Raw genomic sequence first — 21,006 nt, forward strand, 5'->3', positions numbered from 1 at the left:
AAACAATATTAATCTCCTCGGAGATAAGTAGCTGCAAGTTCACAGAGGGGGAAGGAACCGCTGCGCATGCTTCCGAACCTCGAAAAAATGAACTCTAAATCTAGGTAATATGGGTGGGGATAGGCAGAGCCGTCTTCGCCCCGTCCTTAGATATGCGAGAAGCACAGTCAGCCCCCTTATTTTTTCCCGAGAGCTGACTGTGTGAGCCGTGCTCCTCATTAATGCTGCTCGTTATACAGTATATGCTTGTGAAACTGATGCTTGTGTAATTGTTGTCTGTGCAACTGATGTTTATGCAGCTTATGTTTGTGCAACTGCGAGCTCATCGACGCCCTCCGTTTCAATCTCCTCAGAGAAAAAAAGGCGGTGGGTCACGGCCGTCACTCGGGGGGAAGGGCCGCAACACTCGGGCTTCCAAACCAGAAGATTGGGCAGATCTGGCGGGTGAGGTAGGAGATAGGGACGCGCCCGTCTCCATACCCTCCAGCAGATCTTATCTGCGAACCCAGCGAGTGAAGGTGCCGCTTCGCCTCGGCGAAAGCGGGACCGACACCGCAAGGAACACTGGCGAAGACTCCCCCTCGAGAGAGTCCTCCGGGATCGAAGCGTCCATACTGGCTTGTACCAGTGCAGGCAGTCGGGCTCCCTCAAGAGCCGAAACAGCGTGCCTCGATCCCAGGCAGACCGCGCACAGACCATGTATTCCCACTCGTGATGAACACACAATCTGAAACGCGATCTGGATTCGCCTTTCAAATGTCGTCTTAGCTTTGCTCTTTGATTATTGCTTACTCTTTGAGGAGCTAATAGTGACAAACAACAATAAATAAGACTGACAAGACAGTATGACATTCATACACAGAGTGCTTGCTGAAATACGCGAAGCTGAAGCCAGCTGCGCGGCTCGTGCCTTTATAGCTTCCTGGTCGCTTACGTAACCCCGCCCGTGACGTCACGCTCTTCTATAAAACAGATTAGATATGATATTCAGAGTCGCTCACGCTAAACGCGTCCCCCAAAGCGTTTCGACGCAGCGTCTCGTTCCTGAAGAGGAAATAACATTAATGTTGCTTAATATAACTTTCTACCCTGTTAGTATTTTGCAATGTTAATTTGCAGTTTCCAGTTAAACTAATGAACACACAAAGTATAATTTGCAGGCCAACATTTTTTATTAATAAAGCCTAATTTTCACATAATTACTTGAGGAATATTGTTACGAAATCAAAATTTTAACATGCTGCGAGATTTGAAAACGGATACTTTTGAACGTGTCATTACATTTCCAGCTTCATATACATAAGTTTTTCTAATTCAGTAGGTTTGCTCCTTAGCCCACGATACGGCGTTGCACTTGAGCTCAAAAATACATAAACAAAACCATGTCTACATTTTTTGATCGGAGAAACTACAATCAACAAGCACTAATCTACACTGCTCAAAACTCGCATTTAAACATACAGTGGCAAATTCTTTAAATACTAAAATGTATTTACAGGCTGTGAGTCAGAAACACCGGATTCTCCTTGCAAAATTGGAATTGCCCCACTTTATAGAAACAAGTCAAACAACCTTTGTGCACAACCTTCCCAGATTCAGGAAACAATCCTCCGTAAAATACGTTGCACACATCTGAATATTTGGGTTGAACTATTCTGGAACAGTGTTGTAAATACAACTTAACCACAGATTTCTAGTTGTGTCCTCTTTTGGAAGACCAAAAGGTAGGCAAAAGACTAAATATGATTTAAATATAAATTGAATCTTTACATAAAAACAAAAATGAATGATCTTTCCGTCACTGCTGAGCTGAGAGGAGAACAATCACATGAGTGCTGTCTTCTTTCCTATTGGCTGTCGCTCCTGAAAGTCACTCCCCATTTGCATAAAGTTGAAGAATCATTAATTCTTTCCCATCACTGAACACGCCTCATCCGTCAGCAACAGATGCTGCCACTTGTGTTGCCGGAAATCGTCCAGCTTTTCATTGAAATGAATGGGACCGTGTTGCTTTGTCGTTGCGTGTCGCTTGTAGTGTGAACAGGGCTTTAGGGAAATTAATACCTTGCACAACAGGAGGAGTTTGATAGTTCAGGAATTTCAGTGTGTTTAGTGTCTCAAGATGTTTCTCTGTGACCTTGAGGTGAATTAAATTTATCAAAATACATGCCTCCCTTGAGGTACTGTCCTTGGCTATCCATTTTAGTCTCCCTGGGAGAGGCAGCTCAAATATGTCCAGAGTCTGTTAAAATAGATTTTCATTATAAAGGAAAATCGCATTAATGAGATTAATGGTGTGCAAAGATGTCTATGTTAACTGTGATTTATTGCTCTGGTTACACAGCAAATCATGCAGAGAAATACCAATTAGAGGCTCAAACACTGATAAGAACGTCCCCACAGATGTCATGAGGCTCAACGACGGTGGTTTCTGGGTGTCCACTTACTGGGAGATCATAGAGAATACCACTGAGATTTAAAAAATCTAATTTGCACTGTTATCTACCATAATTTACACACACTTCATAATGTAACACTGTTAAGTGTTAATGTGTATGTTAATTATTACAGCAACATTTTACGAGAATGTCTAATTACACCACTACTTTATCTGGAAGTACCGATACTAGGCTGCTATGCGGAAAGTTGCTTCATTATTGTGGTTTGTGAAAGAGCTGTAGCTGGGTTCGGCTCGCAGGTACACTACATGAGTCAGAATGCAGACCCACACAAGGACAAGAAAACCTCACACCACTGCCAAACAACATCTGCGGGAGTGTGGGTGGGCGGGTGCATGTGTGTTCAGAGGTGTGTGTCATTGCTGTTTGTGTGAGTAGACATCCTATGTAGTGTTTTTTTTCTCCATTGAAGATATAAACTGGTTTATTGTCTGATAAAATTGACAGATTTGAACACCGCATGCAGCTGCACATGCTTTCTCTACACAACACTTTTTGATTAAAACCATATATGCTATACCCTAGTGACCTTACGCACTGCTTACAAAATGCATGCTTCACATTACGCTCAGTAAGTTACACTATACTGTATTTTACACAACCTATGAGCTATACACTACACATTGTACAGTACCTTACATGCTACACAACATGCTACATCTTACACACTATATACCACTTTCTACACAAAACTATAAGTCAGGCTGTGGAGGTAAAAGGTAAAAAAAAAACTTTCATTGTCTACATAAGAGAATTGATTTTAACAACAGTTTATAAACATTGCTTTGGGTTATGATGTTGGTAATCGATGATGTTGGTTTTGTAGCCATCAGCCTGCATTAAATAATTCAATAAAAATAGTTTAGTTTAACAGCAGACCTTCAACTGAAAAACGACATTATCCAGGATTCTGCAAAGAAATCTCCACCAATCAGAGAACTGCGACAATGTGACAATGAAGCACTGCAAATGGTATAATAGTCTCCTTATGCTCTCGAATTACTAAAATTTTTGTGTATATACAGTATATATGCTTACTTTTTGATAAACACAACATTTATTGTTTCTACATATAATCACAATCTTTAATCAAAGTAGTTTTCTATTTCTTCATACTTTTTAATTTTATTTTTATTATGCAATCCATAATGATTCATAAGATTGAAGTTATTTCCTCATTAAAGTCTTTAATTATATAGCCTTTTAACTTTCTTTTTAACTTTGTTTTTTCTCTGATTTTCAAATACTTCCAGAACCAAGGCCACTGAAAAGTGATCCACACTGTAGCAATTTGCTACAAATTATAGACTAGACCTATTATGTTCTACACTTAGCAAACTATACTCTTCAACATTACTCTAAACTCCATAGGCTACACATTATGCTCACAATACTACATTTTACAGTAAACTTCACATCATCTAAATTTTCTTTGATCTCAATGATTTTCTGTACCACTAATAACAAACACATCAATTAAAAATTAAATAAACTGAGATGTTCAAAATTACAGTAATTGTAGTCTATATAGTATTTTACACACTACTCTTAAAAATAAAGGTGCTTCACGATGTCATAGAATAACTTTTTTGTCTAAATGGTTCCATAAAGAACCTTTAACATCTGAAGAACCTTTCTGTTTAACAAAAGGTTCTTTGTGGTAAAAGGAGGCTCTTCAGATTATAAAAAGGTAAGAAAGAGCTGGTTCCTTAAAGAACCTTTGACTGAACAGTGCTTTGTGGCACCAAAAATGGTTCTTCTAAGGCATCGCTGTGAAGAAGCTTTTAAGCACCTTTATGAGTGTATGTTTTTCCAGTATATGGCTTACTTTTCTTCAGAAACCAACTTGCTTTGGGGAATGATTCTGACAGCTAGAAGCAAATATTTGTGAGATGAGATTAAAGCTACAGTAAATCAAGCCTAAGCCTGACCCAACATTTCATCATCAAAGATTATGCAAACCCTATGGCTCAGTGGTAGAGCATTGTGTTAGCAACACAAAAGGCTGTGGGTTCAGTTCCCAGGGAACATACATACTGTACTGATAAAAAATAAATGAAAAATGTATAGCCTGAATGCACTGTAAGTCGTGTCTGCTAAATGCATAAATGTAAATGTACACCCTGATTTCATGTAGGTGTGGATGTAATATAAATGCCTGGAAGGCAAAGAGTAATGGTGCTTCTCATATGCACAATAACAGATGCATTACTGGACCTTTTCTGGCTGAGTCTTTAGATTATGGCTCTGGGTTTGCATGAGTGATTACAATGATTGTCATGTTTTGATGTTGGCCTTCTCAAACTATTTAAGGAGCTGGGGGAATTTGCAACATCATCTCTATATCCATTTATAGCAAAGCTCAAATGTGTATACAATCTCACATACACAAATACAGATACACTCTACGAGAATGAGAGAGCAAAAGATGCTGATTTGCAGCGACAGATCGCGTGTAGCAGGCTTCGTCGTCATTGCGCTGAGTAATCTGACATTTAGCCCCCCCTCACACGCCACATCCCCCTACAAATCACAGTGGAAAGATCATACCTCCAGCTTCAACATGCTGACAATGTATAATATAATGTGTAATTTATGTCATCAAAGTATAAAAGACATTCTAATAAAGGGATGAACATTTCTGGACTCAATACAATAACCTTTTCTTACTGTCGTCTTTCTTTCTGTGTAGTCAAGTCTCACGATATGTAAAGTCTTGTTAAGCTGTGTACATCGAGAAAGTAAGAGAATCCATCTGCATTAATTTGAGCTAATTCATGTGTGTGAATAATGTGTTTGCGTGCATTTAGTCACCCTATCATTTTCAGTGGTGAACCAATGCATTCAGACATCAAAGTGCTCAGATAGCAGGAGATAATATACGTACAAGCAACTTCATTATCAGTCTTGACAAAATAAATCAGACAGTTCTAAGTAAAACAGATAACTCAGATTCTGCCCAATACGTTACACACCTAAATGAAAAAAAAAAAAAAACAACAACAACAACATTAAAATGTAATAAATATGAATAACAAATATAGATTAAAAAATAATAAAAATAAATATCCTTTTATAATAATTTATAATTTAAATTGCAATTTTAGATACCTATAACTTAAAAACTGCTTTGCATTATTTGCTTTAAAATACTGCACCTTTATGTACGTCATCCTCAATTAAATTTTTTAATATCTATTACAGTTGTGCACAACTTCCCTCATGTGTGCATACGCACACACACAGTCTTGCACATTCTGACCTTCTCTTCTACATGTGACAGAGCTCCTCGGGCCAGTGCATCCTCCTGAATCCACATTACCACTGTCCTCAGCCTGTCATACTGTCCGCAGGCCATTCTTTATTTAGAGTTACATCACAACACCACAATCAAACACACACTATACATGTATATACACACTCAACTGACATGCATGCTTTGTTTAACTCCAAACACACGCTCGTAATGTGATGTAGAATGCTGTAAGGTAAAAACAAGATTATTCCCATACGAAACAAAATGGAACAATAATGCAAGTATAAAAATATTAAAAAGACGGGTAGGCTGATTGTCCTCAGCATTGATAATAATAAAAAGGTTATCTGAGCACCAAATCAGCATATTGAAATATCTATTAAATTGTAAATAAATAAAATCGTACCAAGCCCTAAACATTTTTAAACCATAATTATATCATAAATATACATAAATATCATACAGTATGTTTTAAACTTTGCCACATAAATCATCCCATATGTGAGATGAGACGATAAATAGATAAAATAAAAAAAGTGGAAAATATGACCATAAACTGACACTGAAATGAACAAATCTAGGCATGAGAATATCATACAGACTCTAGGACAGATTAATCTGAGCTACAGCATAGCCACATGCTAACAATCATTAAAACACCTTAGCAACCACATGGCAACATCCTTTTCAACCAGAGTTTCCGCACCTTTAAAAAAATCCAGCCTGCCCTCTGGGAATCTTGCTTGCATGAAGCATTTCTCTTTTTTCATTTCCTCTGCCTCAGCATTTCCCAGAAATCTCTCCTCAAAGGGAGCGGAATCACAGGAAAAACCTGGTTAGTCACAGTGAAGAGGACAACAAATATCTGTTTGAGCATGTCTAAAAGATCCAGGTTGAGCCACCAGGGAATGTCTCCTGAGAAAGCCTTGGTTTATTTTGAGTGATGCGCTTTTACTTAGAGTTTCTTGTTTGTCTGATGGTTGCTCAGAGAGGTAAAACATGGAAACAAAAAAGCGTCTTAAGAGTTCTCTTTCTCCACTCTGTACTTGTGGCAGGAGGGAGGCTGGACCAAAGCATATGGCTTTGAAGCAAAGTGGAAGCAGATCTGTGGGTTTCCATGAAGATGTTCTCTTCCTCTAACCAGTATAGGGAAAAAAATAATAACAATAAATAAATAAATAACAAAAATGAAATGCTCCCACTAATAGCACAGGCCGCAAATTTTCATCTTGCAGATTGATAATTATTGTTAAAAAATTATAATTGTACAATTTTGTCTAAATAAATTCAAAAGCAATTAAAATCGAAAAAGCTACTATTTTAAAGGGATTTACGCATTACAACATTCAAATGTACAGCATGCAAATGTTGATATTTGTTTAGATTACATTTTACAGTGTTATTAGATTATTTGTGTTTTAAAGACTAACCTGAAGTGAATGTTGTATGATGGCAAGAGTAAGATAAAAGTAAAAATAAAAGTGAACATGCACAATTAAATATTGACTGATTAACTAACTCTAGTAGGGTCTGCATGATATTTTTTTTTAAAGAAATGTATATATATATTTTTTTTCAGCAAGTATTTAATTGATCAAAAGTAACAGTAAACACACTGATAATGTTAAAATATAGATTTTTTTTAAATAAATGGTATTCTTTCAAAAACTGTATTAATCAAAATAATTATCATAGTTTCCACAAAAATATTAAGCAGCACAACTGTTTTCACCATTCATAATAACATATTTTGTTTTCTTTAGTACCATTTCGGCATATTAGAATGATTTCTGAAGGATCATGTGACACTTATTACTGGAGTAATGATTATAAAAAATCCAGCTTTGCTGAAAAATTCTAACCGACTATTGAACAGTAAATTAAAAAGAAAAAGTCTAATAATGGACCATTACCAATATCCTATATGGCGCATTCATAGTGTTTATGTCTGTAAGAGCAAAGATTAAAATGGAGAAACAGAAAGGCAAACACAGAAACAGAGAGAACGAGTGAGTGACAGTCTTTCAAAAGAGAGAGACAAGCTGTGTTTATAACTGCAATATTGGCGTTTCCGTAAAGCGCACAATAAGCACATTTTCTGTGTTTCCTCTACTCTGATTTTGCAAATGCAGCTCAAATAGCCAGAGAAAGAGATCTGAAACTGAGCCTTTTAGGCGAGGGTGGTGTAAACTGTAAACAAAGGCCATTTAAGAGCACACAACGTGCTTTGCAAAAGGCATTGTCCAAATCAGGAGTTCCTATGAGAACATATTCCATGTGTCTTCAGTGGACACTGCAGAATAAATGCAGACGTTTGACAAGTAAGCAGTTCTGCTTCTTAAGAGAAACATGAATATGACTGACACAAGAGGAAAAAACTCTCTCTCCCACTACAAAACGTTCATTATTGAGGACTATAAAGGCTTTTATTATTTGTGCAAGACCAAAAAGGGCAACTTAGTTCACTTTGCAGCTTTCCAAGAACAGCTGTAGAAGGTTTAAGTGGTTTCAAGTTGTTTTCTATGTGTGTGTGTGTGTGTGTGTGTGTGTGTGTGTGATTTGTGAATGGGTGTACAGGGTAACCACCTGCCTAACTACCCACGCAGCATCGCAACATGGACACCCCACTGATTAAAGGTGTTGTATGAAAGTTTTTGATACTACTAAAGCAGTAAAATACCATAATATGTTTGCAGATATTTAAGAAACATGCTAAGTTAACATGTTTATCTGAAAAACAACGCTACAGGCCGAAATGTCTGTTTTGGTCTGTGAAACCCGCCCACTGCCAGTTTGCCCAATTTAATATTGGCACCACGGGTTGCCAGTTGTCAATACTACATACAGCACATTTAATCACAGTTTCTTGTTCTTTCTGGTCATCTCTATACATTTCCGGTGTCCCTTCTCTGTCTCGTGGCTTTTATGTGACTGTATTCTTTGCTGTTGTCTTTGCATCCTCTTTTTGGGCATGTTTAGACGTGTGTATGGTGACTTTGTACAAACCCGATTCCAAAAAAGTTGGGACACTACAAATAATGTGAATAAAAACAGAATGCAATGATGTGGAAGTTTAAAATTTTAATTTCAGAATACAACATAGATGACATATCAAATGTTTAAACTGAGAAAATTTATCATTTTAAGGTAAAAATAAGTTGATTTTAAATTTCATGGCATCAGCACATCTCAAAAAAGTTGGGACAAAGCCATGTTTACCACTGTGTGGCATCCCCTCTTCTTTTTATAACAGTCTGCAAACGTCTGGGGACTGAGGAGACAAGTTGCTCAAGTTTAGGAATAGGAATGTTGTCCCATTCTTGTCTAATACAGGCTTCTAATTGCTCAACTGTCTAAGGTCTTCTTTGTCGCATCTTCCTCTTTATGATGCGCCAAATGTTTTCTATGGGTGAAAGATCTGGACTGCAGGCTGGCCATTTCAGTACCTGGATCCTTCTTCTACGCAGCCATGATGTTGTAATTGATGCAGTATGTGGTCTGGCATTGTCATGTTGGAAAATGCAAGGGCTTCCTTGAAAGAGACGACGTCTGGATGGGAGCATATGTTGTTCTAGAACTTGGATATACCTTTCAGCATTGATGGTGCCTTTCCAGATGTGCAAGCTGCCCATGCCACATGCACTCATGCAACCCCATACAACTTGGGTTGTCCTTGTTCTCTTTACTCCGGACGACATGGCGTCCCAGTTTTCCAAAAATAACTTCTAATTTTGGTTTGCCTGACCACAGAACAGTTTTCCACTTTGCCACAGTCCATTTTAAATGAGCCTTGGCCCAGAGAAAACGCCTGTGCTTCTGGATCATGTTTAGATATGGCTTCTTTTTTTAGTTTTAGCCGTCAACAGTGAATGGCATGGTGGATTGTGTTCACCGACAATGTTTTCTGGAAGCATTCCTGAGCCCATGTTGTGATTTCCATTAGAGTAGCATTCCTATATGTGATGCAATGCCGTCTAAGGGCCCGTTGATCACGGGCATCCAGTATGGTTTTCCGGCCTTGACAGAGATTGTTACAGATTCTCTGAATCTTTGGATGATATTATGCACTGTAGATGATGATAACTTCAAATTCTTTGCAATTTTTCTCAGAGAAACTCCTTTCAGATATTGCTCTACTATTTTTCGCTGCAGCATTGGTGGAATTGGTGATCCTCTCCCCATCTTGACATCTTGAAGTTTATGAGATTTGTAAATTATTCCATTCCTTTTTTACTCACAATTTGTTCAGTGTCCCAACTTTTTTGTAATCGGGTTTGTACATTTATAAACAGACCCACAGTGCTAACAATAAAATTTTAGTTTTTGTCTGTACAATTTGAGTCAATGAGGTAAAAAAATATCAGGGAATGGGCAAAAACAGTCAACACATTCTAAGAAATAAAGACAAATATAGTCATATAGGTTTGTAATGACATGATGGTGATTTTTATTTTGTGTTTTTATTCAGTTTTCGTGTTTATTTATTATTTAGTTATTTTAGTTCTTCAAGTTAAACTGACCTAAAATGATAAATTATGCCTTGGCAACTGAAATAAAATAAGTTTATTTTTTTATATTTTATTTCTGTTTTAGTTTTAATTTGAGGTAATATTCCTTGGGTGCACTATTAAAGACATATTAACAGTACAGAATTTTCCTGTGACTAAACAGCAGAAATGTAGAAAGAAAATGTTTCGGCTGAACACTAAAAAGATAAAAAAAATAAAAAAAACATATTGTGGTCCTCCTGACATCAGCATGGCAACCACAAAGAGGAATCAAAGAGAAAATAGACAGGTGAAAAAAGATGAGAGCAGGCATTTTAATCATCTGCCCGAGCCTCCGTGTGTAGTCACATTTCAGCTGAGCAGTCCTACACACTCTCTCTGCCGTAAGCCTAAGGTCAGCACTGCTCTCAAAGGTCAGGTCACATGACTCATCTGCTAGCCAAATGTCCAACTGCATACACAGGAATAAAAAAAAAACAGGAGCACGCTTCAGTTAGAGGAAATCAACACAACATAATAAGACCAGAATTTATAGGTTAGCTTTAATGTTCAAATCAATCATTGATTTTCATTAAATGACTATATTGAAGGATTTAACTTGAATCAATGATTTGTCATAAAATCAATTCCAGTGAACAAACTTATAGGTAAAGTTAATTGCTGATATTGGTTCAAAGGTCATAATCTATTATCATCACTTCCAGTCAGTCACTGTTACTGCTTGAGCTACATTAAATGCTGTGTGACAGACAATAGGAGTTGATGGATGAAGAGATAATTAACAGCTCATTAGCTTCAGTAATCAAGCTAATGACGGGCTGTCTTGATTGTTATGATGCATTTGTGAATATTTAGGAAGTGCCAAGGAGGATTTGTGCACTGGCAGAACTGCTGAAGATTCACGGGAGAGCAGAGCACATGAAAAATTAAATGACTACACATGATTACATATTGTGAGGAATAAAATTATTATAATTTATTAAATAATTATTAAATATTCTTATAATTAAAACATTTATGAAAATATAAAAAAAGAAGAATATTTGATGACAAAGTAAAAACAGAAAAAAATTAACTATTTAATAAGTGCTTTCTATTTAAAAATATATTATATAATGCATATTTCTTGTTCCGGCAAAGCTAAGAAATCATTTTAATATCCTGATTTTGCACAATAAATATTTCTTCTTATTATTAATGTTGAAAACAGTTGTGCTCTTAATATTTTTGGGGAAACCATGATCAGGATTCTTTGATGAACAAAGTTCAAAACAAAGTTCAGTAGAAAGTTTTTTAATAAATGCTGAAAACATAAATATTACACTGTATCAATGTCTTTACTATTGCTTTTAATTAATTTAATGCAAACTTGGTGAATACAGTATTAATATCAAGGGCAAAACAAGTTAGTTTTGTTAACAGCATCATACAGTAATAGGTCTCCAGTCTGCTACCACTTTGTCAAAAATAGCCTGAACTATTGCTGTCCAAGTTTCTTGTCTGAGATTGATTCTCAAAGTCTGTAATGATAACTTAGGGCCTTCATTCATACATTTAAACAGTGTTGTCATTCCAAACATTTGTGTATGTGTAGTAAAAAACCAGGTTTGAATATCAGGATATGAGCAAGACTTATTCTCTAGTGTATTGTGTAGACTTCTACAGCTGTGTTAAAGGAAGAAAATAGTTTTAAACAGCAGAGTAAGGAAACCCTCAACCTGTGCCAAGGCGCCAGGCTGGTGTTGGAGACGGGTGGGGGAGCGGGCATCTGGACACGAGCGAGAGCTTAAGAGCACAGCTCGCTCTTTAACGGCGAGATCAAGGAGATGCTTGGCAAGAAACACAGCCTCCTAAAACACCAGGACCCCACTTGGAAACATTCACCCAAATCCGCCCACAGAAAAAAACACAAACAAAAGCAGGCAGGCCACGCTGTGTTACAGACGCAAAGCTGCTCCCTTTACACCTCATAACAGCAGAGCTGGGCCGTTACACACTGAGCTCACTGCAGATACAATGGCTCCCCACGGAAAATGACCTCCTGCTCTGTTTTATTTCTGGACAGATGTCAAATCATATGTTTTGCTCTATCTCACCATCCATAAGACTTGACATTCCTCTGTATTCACTGCAGATTGAGTTTCCCTCAAGCCTAAAACACTCCCCTTTTCTACTTTAATCACATATAAAATATAAAAGTCATGCCAACGCATATAAAATAACAGTATTTATGACATACAGTGGCCCCAAAGTATATGGATACTGAAGCCTCATTTAAAAAATATATGCATTATTTCACTGCATTTAAAAACCAAAATTTCAAACTATGTGGCTTCTGCAAACATACAATCAAATTGTTTCAAAAATTAACCTTTTGAGCCATTTTTGCATTAATTATCCAATGTTTGTCTTATTTTGAATCTACAATAACATTAAAAAGTTTGAGGTCAGCAAGATTTTGTCTAAAGAATTAATACTTTTATTCTTTCATTATTGACTTTTAAAAGATTTTAAGAAAGTATTAAATTGATCAAAAGTGTGAAAAGACTTAATAACAATTTAAAGAATTTTAAATTGTAAAAAATGTTCACAACATTACTGCATTAACATACCTTATTATTTTTACTGTATTTTTGATTATCAATAAATGCAGGCTTGGTAAGCATAAGGACCTTTTTTCAAATACAGTGAAATAGTCGTACCAACTCCAAATATATTATTCTATTTCTTTTTATTTTACAAAAGTTTGGAAACACTATTTTTAATGTTTTTGAAAGAAGTTTCTTCTGTTCATCAAGCCTGCATTTATTTGATCAAAAATACAGAAAAAACAGTAATATTGTGAAATATTATTACAACTTAAAATAATAGTTTTCTATTTGAATATACTTTAAAAAAATAATTTATTCCTGCGATGCAAAGCTGAATTTTCAGCATCATTACTCCAGCCTTCAGTGTCACATGTAACATCCAGTCTATCACATGATCCTTTAGAAATCATTCTAATATTCTGATTTATTATGAGTGTTGGAAACAGTTCTGCTGTCTAATATATTTGATGAATAAAAGGTTAAAAAGAACTGCATTTATTCACAAAAAAAAAAAAAATGTCTAATAATATATATTCTAATAATATATTTTCTTTACTATCACTTTTTATCAATTTAACACATCCTTGCTGAATAAAAGTATTGATTTTAGAAAAAAAAGAAAGAAAAAAAAATTACTGACCCCAAATTACTGACCAGTAGTGTATATTGTTATTACAAAATATTTATATTTTAAAAAGATAGCATCTTTTTTTTTTTTTTTACTTTTCATTCATCAAAGTATCCTAAAAAGTATCACATGTTCTGAAAAAATATTAAGCAGCAGAACTGTTTCCAACTTTGATAATGAATCATCATATTAGAATGATTAGAATGATAGATCATGTGATAATGATCCTAAAAATTCAGCTTTGCATCACAGAAATAAATGATAATTTAAAGTATAATAAATTTAAAAACAATTATTTTAAATTGTAATAATATATCACAATATTAATTTTTTTTTCTGTATTTTTGATCAAATAAATGCAGGCTTGATGAGCAGAAGAAACTTCTTTCAAAAACATTAAAAATAGTAATGTTTCCAAACTTTTGGTCTGTACTGTATATGTGTGTGTACTGTTTGTTTATTATGTATATTTAAATACACACACATACAGTATATATTTTGAAAATATTTACGTGTATACATTTATATAATTATATTATTAGAATTTATATAAATATATTTAATATGTAAACAAAATATTTTTCTTAAATATATAAATGCATGTGTTTGTATTTATATATACATAGTAAATATACACAGTACACACTCCTATATTATGTAAACAATTTTTTTATTTTGGATGTGATTAAACACGATTAATCGTTTGACAACACTAATATTTTGTTATATAATAAAAAGGAATTTATAAATTTTTAAATATGGCAACATTGTCCAAATATTTTTGGTGCCTCTAAAAACATATAGCCCAGCTATAAGAAAATGTATGAAGTTCCTGAGCAACAAGCAAACTGAATAGTGAAGTGGAATCAGATACTAACAGTGTGCTGTAGTTGATCCCATCTACGGTAAATGCATTGCAGGGGGAAAGAGGAGAGCTTCAAAAGAAGAGGGAGACGGTCAATCAATAGACCCACACAGTATCGATGACCCCTTTGTTCATCCTCGCCTCTCCCTCAGACCTGATTTAATTGGCCTCTTCACATTGTCAAAGAGTGTGGAGCACAATGTAGCCTAGTGCATCGAATTACACAGAAGATCATACAAGAAACCATGCAAATAAACAATGAATAACAATGAGGAAAGTAATGAGGAACAGATTAGAAACGTCAAATTGTTTATACTAATTCTGTCAGAAATTAAAAGTGGGTGTGAAAGTGTTTACCATGGGATCTTGTACAGACATTAACCAAATCTCAAATCAAACTCAACCATAGCAGCTAAAAGATTTGTGTTCAGGTGACTTTTCTTACAGTAGTAATACTTTTATAAACCTTAATGTCTTCATTATAGGTGACGTGTCTGGTCTTCACCTTGGCCAGAAACCCACTGTTAACCTTTGAATTGGTCACAGCTCATGGGTCTCTATGGTTTAAAATACACATTTTGTTCTCGAGCCAGTGAGTCCCAAGAGAAACAATAGCAAAGTCTGTGTCGGTGAGATTATTCACTCATAAGCAACAAAAGGGTTAGTGTCTGACTTACTGATAGTCCTGATACAGGACTAATACCTCTGTGGACTCATAAAACAGAGGAGAACAAATAAAAGATATGACAATATTTCATTTTAGAAAACATCACATGATCTTAAGGTTCATAGAACCTAGTTCACAATTAAATACATGTTCCAATATGAACATTCTACTATCAAAACTGATTTTCAGAAATGAAACTTCTCATTGACTTCTTGCTTAATCGTATTGAGGTGTTGCATCCATTGTGACATTAGTCATCTAAGTTCCTTAGAAAAACAATAATTTTCCTGTTTTATCTGTGCTATTGAACCAAAAGAGCTGGTAGACTGTGTTAGGTTTTTTTTTTTTATGTGTGGGGTGCTAAACCTCTTACCAGGTGGTGTGCAGTTCTTTTCAACATTGAGCCCAACCAGCACTTCATGAGTGAAGTTGCTGTCAATGTCAGAGTCCTGCAGCAGCCTGCGGCTTTCCCACCTCTCACTATCTTCATCTGAGAGACTGGAGATGCCATAACCTGTAAAACACATAGAAAAAAATTATTGTCACTAACCACAGCTAGATTTACCTACTTATTTAGGTTAGAAAAGATATGACAAACTGACATATTTGACACAAACTCTTAAATATTACAATCCCCATACAAGGGACCCACTTACAAAACATAAAAAATGCACAATTTATGATAAATATATGACAAATATGTGTAAAGTATTGTCTAGAAATGTACTTGAAATGTACATATTAAGTTTAAGTTCTTAATTCTTAAGTTTCTTTATTTTAATTTATATTTTAAAATGCATTTTATTCCAGTGATGGCAAAGCCATTACTCCAGTCTTCAATGCCACATTAACCTTCAGAAATAATACTAATATGCTGCTCGAGAAACATTTCTTATAAAAATGAATGTTGAAAAGAGTTGTGCTTCTTGCGTATTTATTTATTTTTATTTTATGAAACCATTTCATGTTTCTTTTTTGAATAGAAAAAAATAGAAAGATTTTTTGTAGTAATGTAAAAATCTATTCTGTCACTTTTGATCAAATCACTGCATTTACTGAGGATAAACATATTGCAAATGCTAAGTGATATCCATGCTGACCATTTTCACATAAATCTAAAGCAAATAACTGCTATATAAAAGAGAATGCAGATCAGATTGTATATTGAATGTAATTTGGAAAGCACAAATACATAATGCATATTCACATGGAAAAGACAGAGACAGCATGTCATGTGAGTGTGACAGTCATTTATATCTATTACAATTATTTTGAACTTATAAAAATGACTGATGGTCAATAGAAATCCAAGGGCCTTGAATGTCAAAGTAAGAATTACAGACTTTTTCCCAATCTATTATTATCCAGTGTTATTATACAAACTAAAAATCCTCAACACAGCTGAGTCTCACACTCACGGCTTGGGCTCATCACAGAGTTGGGCTCATCACAGTGTTGTTTTGGGCAGGTTTGACCGGTCCGGCCCAGTATTAATGTGTGATATCTCCTATTCACACTGCATTCACAGGGACACAGTGAGCCAGAATGTGTTACATACTGTTAAAACTCTCATAGGCTCCACTTCTCATTTGTATTACTGTGAGCAGCAGAGCCCCGGAAGTCAGCTGGCGAATATTCATGAGGACCGTCTGTGGTGCGGAGTGAAGCAGAGGCGTAATAAAAGTGACATCACATGGCGAATGCATGCACAGCAGCGTCTCGGCCTGAGTTTGTCTGGTCTGGGAGGGGGTGATTATTCTGGCAGCGCTGTCATCTGGGTCACTCTGTCCTCAAGCGTCTCTGCCCTTACTCCACTCCACTCTACCCTCTTCCTGCGCAACTCCTTTCATTTACCGCTCCAGTCGCTATAAATAAAACCTCTATATTTATCAAAAAACAGCACTCATGGGGCTTCGGGGCTGTGGGGTGCATTATGATGTTACGCAATGATGTGACGCATTTTGACATTGTGATGTGATGTGAACAGTGATACAGAACTGGGATACGGTTGTAAGGAGAGTGTCAGAACACCCTGTTCTTCTTAGGTACTGATAGGAAACTTGAGTTTGTCTTTATCAACAAAAAGACAAAAAAGTTAAAACCGATCCAGACACTGACATTCCTAGTAAAAACTGTTTAATAATTCATCACCCCCTGAGATGTCACAAGAATCATGTAGTGTAGTGAAGTGAAGTGACACCTTAGCATCTTCTTCATAGTAAAGAGACAGCAGGGATCTGTCCAGGACATGAGAGACTGGCAAGAGAAGCACGAAACCGAGCCACACAGATGCTTCATCGGTATATGATCCCTCCGTCTTTCAAAGGGGAATTTATCATGCCGCTTATTTGAACACGCTGTCTGTTGTTTTAGTGCCCGATTCACTAAAGGAATTATGTAAATTAGATAGCAGCAAAAATGTGCTCACAAAATCTATGCTAAATGCAATTTTGCATGCTGCAATTCTTGATTTTGCAGGCCAGTTCTGGGTGTTGGGTTTTGGAGAATGCAGCAGACTAATATGGCCAAAGTTCTTTTGTGGCTTTCAGTAAAAGTACTTTTCGAGGAAAGTCATTTAAATGGCCATATTTGCAATGCCTCTGGGCAGCTATTTCTGGCATGCAAGTCTAACTCCTACCTCTATAGGGAATTACCAAAATCTCAAAAACTTGTCAAATTCACGTTTAAATTATGTATTTTAAACCAGGCAGCTACAATATTGGCATGAACTATTCCTTAAATTTGAATCATATGCTCAAATGCATATTTCTAGTTGGTCCAGCCAATGCGCATGTACAATCCCAAGCATGTGTCTCAGGACACTGATTGTTTCTATGGGAACTAGAGTTTCTAACAGCAGCTGCAGGGAGGCAATGACTTTACTAGTTGGCGACTGCCTCTTTTTTTTTAGGAGACGGGACTTATTCTGATATATTGCACACTTTTTCCTATTTCTAGCAATATGAATAAATCTTGCAATAAATGGTCTTTAACTGGGAAGTTGATTGCCTATCAAACTGAATGGGGAAAAACAGATTGTTTAGGTATTTTAAATCAGCAATCAAAATCAGTTCATAAATGAACCTAAATGCTGTAATGTATAATTCTGAATAGTAAAAGTGTGCTTATACCTCTTCATCATTTGTACATCATTTGATTCTAATAATACCTACTGACAAGATCAATTGAAAATCATCATCTCTTTTTAATAAAATTCAATGCTAATTTTAGAAAGTAAATTGAGTTGAGTTTGTGAATAAGGTTCAGAAAAGAACGTCAAAGGTTAAATGTTAAATATGTTAAAATGGACTATGGTTGGTTAGTAAACAGGCTAAGGCATGTGCTGTTATTGCACAGCAAAGTACCCTAACTGTTTAGTGAATTCTCTCTGAGTCTTTATTACTCACTCTACAAGGCTAAAACGCAACTAATTGGCTAAATAATTTACCATGTAGGTTATATCCTCAAACGCATGATAAAGAGGAAATAGCAGCTCCATTAGATTGAGCAAAGCTCTGGCTCATTGTGCCAGCTTCACTGGAGATATTGTGTTTCTCTCTGACATGCTGCACAGAAATGGCATTACCTGTGCAGCGAGCCAGAATGCACACAGCAAACACACACGCAGGAGGAGGCAAGAAGTTACTATGGAGATGTGACGTAACCGCAGAGACCAGAGGAGAACAGTGACGACATCACACTCAGATGGAGATGGCTAATCGAAACACATGAGTACACGTGCAGAGAATAAAAAATATTTTGAAGAATATTCTGATGATATATGGACTTAATTAATGTAAAATGAAAAAGCAATGTTCTTTTTTCAAGAGATATAGTTTCTATCTCTTAAAAAAAGAACATTGCTTTTACATTTTACATTAAGTGTCATTGCATGTGAATAACTATAATTCTCCTTAAACATTTATATTAACACAAGAGGGTCTGAGATACTCTGCAGAAGTATTTTAGGCATTTCTAAGTAATGAATGTGAAAGTCTCAGCATGCAGCTGCACTAGAGAGCCCAAGGCACCTCTGCGAGACACCCCATTAAAGAGACAGTCCCTCACTGAGATTGAAAATGCACATGCGGTATAAAAATACTTATGTAACAATAAAGCTTCACACACCTATTGACCAAAGTCAACTTTCATAACTTTTAAGTTTGAGATTATTATATAAGAATTTATTCATATTTATATTGAGGTAAAAAAAATATAGTAAATACATTTATAATGTTGCACAATATACATATTTTTCCAAATAAATTCTGTTATTTTGACCTTCTATGCATCAAATAATCCTAAAAAAAGATAGCAATTTCCAGTATTTTTTTAAATCATACTTTCCCTAAACATTTAAATGGTAGTGTATCATGATTTCCACAAAAAAGACTTCAATAGTGATAACAATATAAGAACCATAATTTAGAACTAAATATATTTAAAATATTGAAACAGAAAAGTTATATTATTAATTGCAATCATATTTCACAATATAGTTTTAACTGTATTTTTAATCAAATAAATGCAGCCTCGATGAGTATAAGATGCATTATATAAGCAATATGTGGCTAGAAATTGTCATGCATACAATCTGTCTCCGTCTCTATTCCTCTATATATATTTAGTCAAGCATAAGTAGAAAAAGCAGTTTAGACACGTCTAATGAATAATAAGGTTTCGATGCGCTACTGCACCAGCCCAAAGCACGTCTGCACAATCACCTTTATTATGAAATGTACAAGAAAAAGCCAATGACCATTTCCAAAAATTACATAGAAAATATTACATAACCAAGTTCTTTATCCCCTCTTTGTTATAATCTACAAAGACAACATGGTGCATGTCATGAAGCAAAAAGCCTCTAGTATGATGTTAAATGCCCAGACCCTAGAGATAAACATGCCTTAAATACTCAGTGTTTTACAATAAAACAGCATACAAAATTTAGCTGAAAGACAAGGATGCATTATGGCAAAGGACCTCTCTCTACAAAGAAAGAGCCGTAGGTGCTTGTCCTGATGTTCAAGTAATTTCACAGAGAGCAAACATGACTAAGACAGATTATGCAACTTTACTCTTTTTACTGCAGTGCTATTTCAGGGGACACTATTTGCAGATGCAAAATTATCTTGAATGAGGTCAAATTACAAAATAAACTATAAATTAATTCAAAAGTAGGGTGACTTTAGTGTCACTGGATGCACTGTCACCCAACAATAATGCTCATTAAAGATTTACTTCAATATGAAACTATAATGGTGGGGTGGTGTTGGCGCAGTGGATAAGACACATGCCTTTGGTATGAGAGACCCGGGTTTGGATCCACTGTGAGACACCAATGTGTTCCTGAGCGAGACACTTAACCTCTAGTTGCTCCAGAGGCGTGCGACCTCTGACATACAGTATATAGCAATTGTAAGTTGCTTTGGATAAAAGCGTCAGCTAAATGTAAATGTAATGGGCAGCATCATTAATGGAAAGGGTCTTATTTACTTCTCAGTAGTATTTTAGTCACTTCTAAGTAATGAATAATAAGGCCTCTAGGTGAATATGCCCAAAGAGAGCCACAGAAAGTACTGATCATTATTCCCAAGAGTCCTCCATTAGTTATTTGTCACACATCAAAAGCTATTTACCTGCAATACCACACTAATTAAGGACCAGTTAATTGAAGTTTCACACACAAGTGTACTCTGGTCACCTTAAAGGTGAAGTGTTTAATATTTGTGCAACTAGTTGCACAAAACGGAAAAAAGGTCTAAAGGGTTATCCTATCTCAAACCATTGGTTGAACCAGTGATGTTATCTGAAGGAAAAAAAAGTGGTAGAGAAGCACATGTTTCACCTTTAACATAATTATATAAGACAAAACAATTTAGCTTCATTAAATAAAATTAATTTTAAAAGGTATTTATTTATTTAAACTTTGCTGGTAATGCTATAGAAAGCCTGTCACTGTCACAAGCTTGCAGATTGCAGATGCTTCTGCTATATTCTTTACACACTGCCAAACAGAAAATAGATTGCTC

The 21,006-nt window shown here is 35.6% G+C and overlaps 1 protein-coding gene across 1 annotated transcript in view; it reads right to left on the reverse strand.

Annotated features, from left to right (window-relative positions):
• The window catches only part of LOC132157064 (sodium/potassium/calcium exchanger 3-like), a 73,484-nt gene that overhangs the window by 38,917 nt on the left and 13,561 nt on the right, over positions 1–21,006 (reverse strand). The window contains exon 2 of the mRNA XM_059566216.1: positions 15,348–15,488. Within this exon, the coding sequence (XP_059422199.1) occupies positions 15,348–15,488 (141 nt within the window). The remainder of the gene's footprint in view (positions 1–15,347; positions 15,489–21,006) is intronic.

Source organism: Carassius carassius, chromosome 14, assembly GCF_963082965.1.
Source record: "Carassius carassius chromosome 14, fCarCar2.1, whole genome shotgun sequence".
In the NCBI taxonomy this organism is placed as follows: Eukaryota; Metazoa; Chordata; class Actinopteri; order Cypriniformes; family Cyprinidae; genus Carassius; species Carassius carassius.